The 10,758-nt window shown below is 33.5% G+C and overlaps 1 protein-coding gene across 8 annotated transcripts; it reads right to left on the bottom strand.

Annotated features, from left to right (window-relative positions):
- Nucleotides 1–1,030: 1,030 nt before the first annotated feature.
- Nucleotides 1,031–10,470, bottom strand: LOC107950650 (octanoyltransferase LIP2, mitochondrial). 8 transcript variants are annotated; one of them, XM_041109560.1, is made up of 9 exons: nt 10,211–10,462; nt 8,254–9,173; nt 3,701–3,951; nt 3,408–3,481; nt 3,111–3,184; nt 1,815–2,157; nt 1,535–1,619; nt 1,392–1,455; nt 1,031–1,230 (listed from the first exon to the last, which is right to left on the bottom strand). In XM_041109560.1, exons 3-8 carry the CDS (start codon nt 3,773–3,775, stop codon nt 1,405–1,407), a joined length of 702 nt encoding a protein of 233 aa, XP_040965494.1. In that variant the 5' UTR covers nt 3,776–3,951; nt 8,254–9,173; nt 10,211–10,462; the 3' UTR covers nt 1,031–1,230; nt 1,392–1,404. The 8 variants fall into 8 exon arrangements, with proteins under 8 accessions (XP_040965494.1, XP_040965496.1, XP_040965495.1 ...); XM_041109562.1 differs by having other exon boundaries at nt 1,392–1,449; XM_041109561.1 differs by having other exon boundaries at nt 1,031–1,214; nt 1,392–1,449.
- Nucleotides 10,471–10,758: the final 288 nt, after the last annotated feature.

The following is a 10,758-nucleotide window of genomic DNA, read 5'->3' as shown; positions in this document are numbered from 1 at the left end:
TATTGAAATTTAGAGAATATGAGTAATTAACCTTAATATTTTATAAAATCGAAAACTATTTTTTAGCACTTTTCATTTAAAAATATCAATGTGTATACTTACCCAATTTCTTTTTCGTTCACTCATTGTAGCAGTTGCTTTATTTTCCCTTTTTTTGGGGGTACATAAGTTGCTTTGTTTTCTACATGAGTTGAAGATCAATTTTTAGAGTCACAAGCATTATGTCCAAGATGACAATAATTTAGGGCTTTAAGACAAATTGGCTTTAAATTAGTTTTTTTTTTCATTTTGGCATTGAAATTATTTTCTTTACACTTTAGTATCTGAATTATTATTTTTATCCTAATTTACTTCAAAATAAAAAGTCACCAACAAGAAAATGACACGCAACATATTCTTATTGGACACGGATAATTTTTAAGGTAAACTAAGACGAAAATAATAGTAATGAAATAAATAAAAAAATTAAGCACTAAAGTAGGAAAACAAGTATAGTTCAAAGTATAACTTAAGCCTAATTTCAGAAACCAAGCCTGGTATAAGACCAAAACATTTTACTATTTTTATGCAGCTAACTGCTGAAAAGATTTTTATATATAATAAGATCAAACAAAAATGTCTAATGCACAACAAAAAGGACTTAACCTAACTAATAATGCATTAGTACAATGGCTTTTGCTGCAAATATAAAACCACAAAAGGGAAAAATGTCTCAGGTTTATGATTTACCCCGAAAAGGAAAAAAAATTGAAGGCATTATTACCACAAAACTCCATTGAATCCCACTATGTAATTTCAAGAGGAGTGTCTTATAATGTGATTCAGAACAATATATACATATTAGTATTACAACCAAGTCAGTGCAGTTAAATTCAACATTTTTTTATATGAGAAAACGAAAAACTGAAAAATCGTTTAAATATGAAAGGGATTTTAAGCAATTTAACCGCACAACGAACTATAAGCAGTAACAGATGATTCATTCTAAATCAGTCGGCCATGATGTTAACAATAAGCAGTAGACTATCAATAACCAGGAAAACTAACTTTTCATTGCTCTTTTATGTAAAAGACTGTTCAAACAGTTTCAAAGACTTGAGTATATATGGTTTAAAGTTATAGTGATGCCATAAAGCATATTGTCATAAGGTAAATGCAAACCAACTTAATAGCTTCCTTGGCCTTCCACTCCTCGACTTTGTCTTTCTCAGCTTCTGCATAATTAGATTCCTGTTAACATATTCAATATATTGAAGACAGGCGAATATAGAAAGAAATGACCATGCATATGGTAAAGTATATATGTGTCCATGAAACATCCCAATCATGCATGCAGATGTATATGAAGTTCATAAAACATAACCATTAGAGGGAAGAGTGAGAGAGAGTACTCAAAGTTTCCATTTATCGAGAGAGATTACTCGCATTCCTTGGTCTACTCCTCCTCCTCTGCATCTTTAGTGGTGTTATGCAAATGTTATCTAATGGCAAGACCGAAAAGAGGTTAAGAATGAGAGAGAAAGAGACATAGTACCCGTTTTTCCCATTGGGCATCGGCAGTATGCTTTCCTCTCTTTGATGACTTTCCTTCGTTTGAAGCTTGTTTGCCGATGAACCTTCTGTTTAATGAGAAATTATAAGGAGGAAAGACATGCATTGGCAAATAACAAACAAAGGATAATTTATACTACATAGGGGTTGGAATTATTACGTAATAGTTCATTTAGTTGTAAATTTGATGACAGGCAAATTCATTGTTTAAATTTAACCAGAAGAAAAAGTACTTCCTCTTCACAAGTCTGTAAGGTTCTTACTCGGTATACCACTTGGCATCTCCAGATTGATCACCTTCCTTCCTTTTCTTTACCCTTCTTGGCTTCTCCTTCGTCTCAACAACCATATCCTCAAAGCTCATTCCACCTTGCATTCCTCCATATCCCTCAAAGCCCTCATTTTCAGGAAGGAAGAAATATTCACAGTTTGTAGGACAAAAAAGAGTCCTAGTCCTCTTGCTACCATATTCATCTTCTATACTTTTCTCAGAAACATTTCCCAGTTCCATCTTTTTTTCAAGTATTGCATCTTCCTTCCTGCCTCTTACCATCTCAGTCTCTAGCAGGCAAATTTGTTTTTTCTTCTTGTCTGATACTTCCCCTCCTGTTTCACCGTACCTCACAACAAGCTTAGTTGTAAGTATTTGTAAATTGGAAATATGTTCAATTACTAGTACATAATTTTTTTTGCAAGTTTCAAGTTCCAACACATTAAGTTTCCTTTATCCCTAAAAATTTGCATCTCTAATTGTTTTTCGCAAATGTGTTAAGAATAGAGCGCATGTTCATTCCTGGACTTAATATGCTAAGTGTCTAGCTTAAAGTTGATGTTGAAACAAAAACAGACTCCAAGTATATAATGTGATTAAGCCCATGTGCATTGGATCATTACAAGCAATAAGTTATAAGCATGAATAACTAGAGTTTCGAACCCCAGCTCTTGGCCTAGGCACTGTGTTCACCCCAAAAACCCATTTCGTGGTGAATCACAGGGGCAGTCATGTTTGTGGTGTGTGAGTTGGCAGTGGTTTGCTTACTGGTATCACTATTTCTTCATAACTACATCTTTCTACTGATGATATATTTTCTAAAGTTTATGTCATACTTGGCTTATATCTTATAATCCATCAATACATCAACATGTTCTCTGGGAATGATGCATGAACCTTTGGTAGTAATGCTGTTCTAAATATAGTAGATATAAATCTTAGCCATGTTAAATGAGGCCTCAAAAAGTTATCTTTAATAAACAATTTTTTAGTTTTTGCATTGCACATGATGATACAAGTGGTTTAATTAAACAGTCAGGTTCCACTATGAAATGAATTTCCAATCAACCTTTTCAACAAATTCAACATGTTACTTCATCCTAAACAAAGACTGAAATGAATGTTTAAGTAAATGAAGAAGGTTATCAGAGTTTATTTTCTTTGCTACTGCACAAGCAACATTTGAATATCAAGATGAAAGGATCAAGGTCCAATTACAATCAACTGAAAGAAAATGACAACTCTATTGCAATTGTTTGAGTAAAAAAAGAGAGAGATCCAAAATTACCAAGTTCATAGGAAGTAAAAGGCTGTGCAATGTCAAAGTTAACTGCACCACTAGAGGTATTTCCGTCTTTGTTACTTGATGCACCAAAAAAGAAAAAAGGGGTTAATTTAAATCTTTCAACTCTGGGAAAGACGATTTTATCATGTAGAAGGCAGAAGCATGCGGTAAATAAACTAAATGATGACAAAAAAGTGGTAGATTTAATAAGTCATGCATTTATCAGAAATATTATATAATTATTTAACTTCACTGACAAAACAAAGAATAATGGATTTAAAAGGAATCGAGGAAATTTACTCTTTAATGAACAGGTAGGGTTCACTGCCTTCATCAGCTCTGTTGGCCTGTGCTTCATGTGGTCCTCCCATAGCCTAATATTAAAATTTTGTAGTAAAACCATGTAAACTACTATTAGCTTATTTGAACTAGAGGGAGCTGATTACACTTCATTTAGTCTCTCCAGATAATTTTAAAAGAGGGGAATAAAAATTTATGGCAGACCAATGGTAACTATGTTTGGGAAGAACTCAGATCAATGTTTATGAAATTCATAAAAGGAAAAATAAAGGGAAAAGTGAAAGACCGATTACTTGACTGGATTTCTCCTGCATGCGATAGCTTTTCCTTTTTTCCTTGTCTTGACAATTTATTGGTCTGGTTTCCATAGTTAGCACCTTATTCAACTCCCCACATTCTTCAGAAACTTGACATGCAGCATTTTTCAAGTGGAAGAATGACCATCCAATTTGGCGATTGGTTTCTTGAACCAAGAAACGGTCATCAAAGTAAAGGCCATTTCCTGATGGGAGACGATGTGTAAACCTTGATGTAGGATCTGATACTGAAGGAAGAGGAAATGGAGGGCGACTGTTACGGATTCTCATTTCTAAAGTGAAATAACTCAGAAAAAGATGTAGCAGTTACAAACTAATTAATTTTAAAACAGAATAGGTAAGGATGGTATTATAGTAAGCTTCTGAGGAACAAGACAGAAATGCTGAAATTATTTCGAGCAGCTTTAATGGCAGAGGAAGCCAATACTTCATCTGTCAGTAAACTGGAAACTCTCAGTTATCAAATACGGGGAGCTCAGCTCTAATGCATTCGTAGCACGTGTAACCAAAACTCCTCACAAAAATGTAAAAAGAAACTCATAGATGACAGCATGCACGAGATTAGCCGTTACAATTCAAAATTTTAAGAAAGATTGATCCCATCCTCGACCTATATAGTACACTTCAGTTCAGATCTAGTAGCTAGTCCATAGATATCCTTCTCTCTGTCAAATAAAGATTTTGCACTTGAGAACTAGAATCACTTAAAAGCAAGTAAATTGAAAGCAGAAGAATTGATTAGATATTAACAGAGTATCGCGCCTACAAATATCTGAAGTTCCCAGAAATGGACAAGTATGCTAACAAACATTCGATTGAAGCCTCATTCTATTGTCACATACCATAAAAGTCGAAACCTTTTATTTGTGATAAATGAAGTAATAAACAGACCACCATCAGAAGATCTATTCATTAATCAAATCAAAAAAGGAAAATCATAAATCTCTAAAGTTTCAAATCGCCTACACTGATGAACACAATAATGAAGTTTCTTTGCATGCAAGGAAATACATGATGAGCTAGCTATAAACTCCAAGTAAAGCACCATTTCGCTTGGAGGAGCTGCAGATATTTCTATTTTTAGCTGCAGCACTGTTTGGGTTAAAAAAAAAAAGATGTCTCAAACCAGCTATTTGGCCCTCCATGATGAAAGATACCTGGAGAATTTTATCATATCACAACTACATTATCTATTGCCACACTGTACAGAAACTTCTTCAGAAAACGAAATGAATCCTAGGCTGTCTAACTATGGTTTGCTATAATGAAAGCTTCAAAGACCATTGAACAGAATATTGATAGGCTAAGGGTGAGGACTGCAAGTCCTGTGTCCACCATTCAGAATGTTATACTCTCTTACTCTCTCAAGAATGCTTTATCATTAACTTTGCATATTAAAATAATATATTGGCATATTTTCAGTTTGTCATTATGTCTTCACCATCCACCAAAAATACTGTTCATTTTGACTAATTCTTCCTAATTGCTTGTACAGTATCTAGATTAACACTTTCAACCCTGAGACACAATTGGTCATTAAACGAAACTTTATCGTAAATTTCAACTTTCTAACTAGTCAAATCAAACATATTTTGATGGCACATGTTTCTAATATATTTTGTGCTTAACATGTGTTATAATTACCCCTCATCAGTTCAAGAACTTCAGTTATATCAGATTCCGTGCACAGTTCACTCAAAAGAATGAAGTGGTATAAAGAGAGAGATCCGATACAGTCTAGCCATTTTTTCGTTAAAGTAGAAAGAAACACTATCTTTCCCACAGAAACAGAGTTTCTGCATGAAAGTTCCATCAAAAGTTAATTTGCAGATATATATATATATATCATATAAAGCAATCAACTCTCTGAATCAAGTAATGACAGAAAGCTCACCATTGTAAGTTTGGAACAGGGAAAAAAATAAGTGATAGTTGAGAGGACATTAATAAACTAGGTGAGGAACATGGACACTGGAGAAGTGGACAGTAACTTGGAAAGAAATTCTTGTGCGTGTGCATGAGAGAAAGTCCACACACACTTTTGGTTCTAAAGGTTCTATTCTCTGCCTGAAAGGATTTCTAGCAGCTTTATTATAAGGTAACATGTTTAGTTGTCTTTACATGATCTGCCTCATGGACCGGGTTGCCTAGAAAAATAAACTAAAGAATGTAGTACACCGATTTTGTTCATCACATGCAGCCACATTTAAAGAAACTAGGGAGACCAAGAGAAAGATGATACAAATTAGAATCCTCACTGCACAAAGAAAAAAAATTCAGGCCAAAAGTAGCAGTGGAAAGAACGAGGAAAAAAAAAAGATGAAACAAACAATGATTAGCACAAATATCACAGACAAGGTACTCGTGATCTTCTGAAAGAAACTCTACTATTTCTGATCATCTGATGTTTTTCTTACAATGACAGGATACAATGAATAATTTTTAATCACATCCCTAAATCTACCGCAAAACAAGACTTGCAAAAAAAAAAAGTAAGTTGAGATTGAATATGTTGTGGCTACAGAAAAGAAGAAAAGTAGAGATCCAGTAGTCCTATCTATCAAACAGTAAATGTAAGAAAACTGCAAAAATGTTGAAAGAGAATTGAGACTTCATTTCTCTTTCTTCAAATCTCTAGACAAACACTGGAGTCACTTGTTTTGGTTGGGATTTGAATCACTCGGAGGTGCTTTTCTTAAACTTGTTTCCGCAGGATCTTGAATGGCTTCGCTCAGCTTGTTTAGATTTGCAGAAATAGAAGCAAAGGAACCTAACAATCTTCTTGGTTGATTTCTAACTCTTGGATGAGTGTTTCTCCAACAGTGGAGGGACAGTGGAGAACAGATAAGTAAATTAAAGAGTATTAAGGCAAAAACAGCAAACAGAGCTCTATGAATGAATTTCATAATGTTCTTCTGTTGAAGAAGAAATGTAACAGAGATGGCTTCGGAGCTAAGAGATATATCTTCAGGAAAGGTGACAGTGCATATCTTACATGTTTCTACTGAAGTCTTAATATAAGTGTAACATATATATATATATAACATTACTAGACAATTACTCCATACCTACTAAGAACACCGTTTGAAAGTTGAATATCCCTATCCTGATTAGGTATCATGTGTTTGAACAGAATTCATTATCATAGCTAGTTAACCAGGGTTACTGCATATTTAACTTGACTGGTTTTGATTGATAGATCTAAAATATATCCAAACAGGTTCTAAAGTAAATAGAGCAAAGATATTCATAAGCATAATTTATTCACAGTAATAACCAAAAATAAGAATAGATTAGAGAAAACTAATGACAGCAAAATAGGCCATTAAAATAATCATAAATAGCATGTTGAGATTTCCACTCATAATGCAGATTAGAATATATTCTTGATTAGATATATTCTTATTTATTTTCTTAGTTATTTAATGGGATGAGAACTTTGAAGCAGCTGCTCATGTGCGCTGATTTGAGCAGTATTTTTCTGTCTTTTCTGCAATCCTCAAATATTAGATAACATGTCTCATGTGACCAATCACATGAGACCAAAATCAGTTGCATCATTTGTCTGTCCTAACCTGTGTATGAAATTCTATTAATCAGTTTTGTAACTGTACTAAGTATAACAAAAACAGCTGAAGTTAGCTGGGTAAATCCTGCTTTCTGCAAAACAATCATTCATAACCCTTATAGGAAAATGCCCTCCAATTGGGACCCTTTTCTAATTTCATTGGAGTTATATCAGGATCTTTTCCTGTTTGAATCTCAATTTTGCTATGTTTTCATATATAAACATGATTCTTTCTTTTATTAAATTTAACAGGCTTGTCAACAATGTTTAAGAACTGATGCACTTATTTTGATCTGAAGTTTGTTCGCTTCTGTTTTTATTCCAAGGTAGTCTACAGCTGCCAGACATTAATAACAGATTTAAAAAATGCTGAAAAGATCTTTATTTCTATACTTGGCATGTTATGTGTGTATGTGTTTATATATGTAGCATCAACTATTACTCAGCAGCTGAATTTAATAGAGAGGAGGGAAGTTTACATGCATAATTGCAGTCCATCACATTAGGAATGATAATGGAGATAGAATAGAAAAACCATTATATATATAATCTGCTCAAAGGACCCCAAAAAGCTGTATTTGAAGGATTTATGATATTACCAAAATTACTTGAGCATATTTTATTTGGGGAATAAGATTTTTTCCAGGGCCAAGCAACCTGGATTGTAAGCTAGTTACTTTTTACTTAACAAGCCTATCATGGTTCCCAGCAATTCTCAGTTTCCATCTATGCATAAGGTTTTGAGCTGCCATGTAGAGCATTCAGAAAAGGAACTCATACACGGAGAAGAAGAGGATTGATCCATATCGAACGCTTTGGCAGGGATTGACCAAAAGGTAATAAATGGGTAATGCTCCGAAGGTAAGGAAAAGAAGATTCACTCTTTCAACAGACCTTTCCATCCATTTTAAGAAAATCAAAAAGTTTTCGAGATATCTAAAGAATGGCACCCGCTTTATACCTGGATGGGAGGACAGCGTAGAACATAAACATCATTTAACTTTGCAAATATCTTCTACCCATCCTGAGTCCAAACATCAGTGAGGATCTCTAAATTGAATTCACCTTTCAGTCACATAATGAACTCAGCAAATTTGATTCTATTTCCTCCATGAATGATTAAATCAAAGGTCACATAGTCAAATCATTTGACATGATATTAGTTGGAACTCAATCTATGCTTTCATGATCAGAAAATATTGAAGGATTCTCCTTCCACGTGACAGTGCTATAACCAAAAAGTCTTGCAAAACAAGAAATTAACTGCTCTTGAATGACTTCTTCCGCCGGAAGCACAGTGGCTGTCTCCCTTCTCAAAGATGTAACTTCTTTATCAGTAATTCCACAAGGCACAATATGTTTAAAATACTTCAAATCAGGATCAATGTTGTATGCCAGCCCATGAGAGGTTATTCCATATGATATCCGGACACCAATTGCACCAATCTTTCTTTCTCCAATCCAAACGCCTGTCTCACCCTTTTGGCCAGCACAAGCTTTCACGCCATACAAGGATGATAATTCAATCATAGTTGACTCAAGTTTCTCCACATAATTCCTAGCGCCAATCCCAATTTCACGAAGTGAAATAATAGGATATAGGATGGCTTGATGGGGACCATGAAATGTAATGTCTCCTCCCCTTTGCGTATAATGAAGCTCAGCTCCTATATTTTTCAATTCAGACACAGGTAATAACAAATTGTGATCGGTTCGCCGCTTTCCAAGGGTATAAATCGGTGGATGTTGCAGGGACAGAAGAGTATCAGGTATCCTACATAATTTTCTATCAGATACCAGCTTCTCCTGCAGCTTAAGTGCATCCAAGTAATTGACAAAGCCCATCTTCCACACCTCAAGTTTACCTGGACCTCTCATTTCCTGTAGAATACAACATCAATAAGCATATTTCCTTGATATATTATTTCAAGTTTAAATTGTTGTTATGACATCAACTATCCAGTACAGAATAAGAGCCTATACTGCTCAAATAATTTTATACCGAAAGGGATTGCAAAACCTATCCTTCACGTGTAATCTTTAAGTTATTGTTAATTTGGGATAGAATTACAAAGTCTTAATCAATTAGAAAACAACGCAGGCACTGAAAATTTGAAATAGTAATAGTCAAGAATTTTTTTTACAATCTCAGCCTTTTCCAATCACAACTATGTGCCAATATCAAAGGAGGGAAATGAAATAAGCCATTAAAAATTGAAGCTTTTCCTTAATGTTCCACTTTCTTAAATAAGGTAAAGTTGAGGATTAATTGGATAGAGATATGGCAAGTTTCCAATTAAATTTGTAAACACAGTCACGATAATGCAAAAGCGCGAAGTGTTTGCAGTAGAAAGAATATTAGCACAAGTAAAAAAGAGAATAATGAACTTAAACTAGCGAAATGAAGATTTGAGAAGTGAAGTCTTTATGTTTTCTGTATGCAATTGCAGCAACCAAATTATTGGGGAAGTTTAAGAGTTTGGAAAAACAAACACTGAATAAAATCTTGCAATTTCATAACAAAGAAACCCAACCCATCATAAAAAACAAAAAGCTATGCTCAGAAATTCAGGTTACTTTTACTTTACATCTCATAGAAGCATTTCCTCGTACACTTACTGGATATGGGTATTAAGAATTGGACACAAAAAAAAAATTTACCAACATTTTTACCATAAGCTAAGAGCCAAATTTGCACATCTAATCTTAATTTATTAATGAAAGAACCAAAAAAGCCTTTACATCTCATGGAAGCATTTTCTCATACACTTGGATACGTTTCCAGAAAATAAATACCAACATTTTCACCATAAGCAAAGAACCAAATTTCCACATCTAAACTTAGTTTATTAATGAAAGAACCAAAAAAAAAAAGAAATCAAATGACAAGCAGAAAAAAAAAAAACAAAGAAGCTTACCCACTAATTAGATATGCAAAATGGCAGCCAGCTCTCAGAAATCATTTCCTCTTTCCCCACGCCGCATTATTGTATTATAGGATTGAGGTGCGTTGCTTTTTTTTGCCCTCAGTCCCTCACCAATTATGTTACTATGCTTACCAGAAATTGGGGCAGAAAAAAGAGAATTTTGAGAGAATATGAGACGGTGAAGAAGAAGAAAACAATCTAAAAAGCTAACCCAATCTCAACAAAAAAGATAGACTTAGTATGGACCAGCCTCATAAGAGTATAAAATATTGTTTTATTTTTTAAATTTATTTTTATATAAAAACTTTAATACCTGTAAGTTGGATCCGACACGGATTTTAATATTTTTATTTGGTTTAAATTTTGATAAAATTTTAAGTTTATTTTTTTAAGTAAATATCCAACGTCTAAATTTTTTATTCATTTTATTCATTGGAATTTGATTTAAATAATACACAAATATTTTTAAATTAAAATTTATATAAAAAATAAAAAATATAAATAAATATTTCCATAATTTATAAAATTTTGAAACCATG

This window comes from Gossypium hirsutum, chromosome D13 (genome assembly GCF_007990345.1).
Source record: "Gossypium hirsutum isolate 1008001.06 chromosome D13, Gossypium_hirsutum_v2.1, whole genome shotgun sequence".
In the NCBI taxonomy this organism is placed as follows: domain Eukaryota; kingdom Viridiplantae; phylum Streptophyta; class Magnoliopsida; order Malvales; family Malvaceae; genus Gossypium; species Gossypium hirsutum.
The sequence above is the reverse complement of the archived record's forward strand: the minus strand, read 5'-3'. Positions and strand labels throughout refer to the sequence as shown.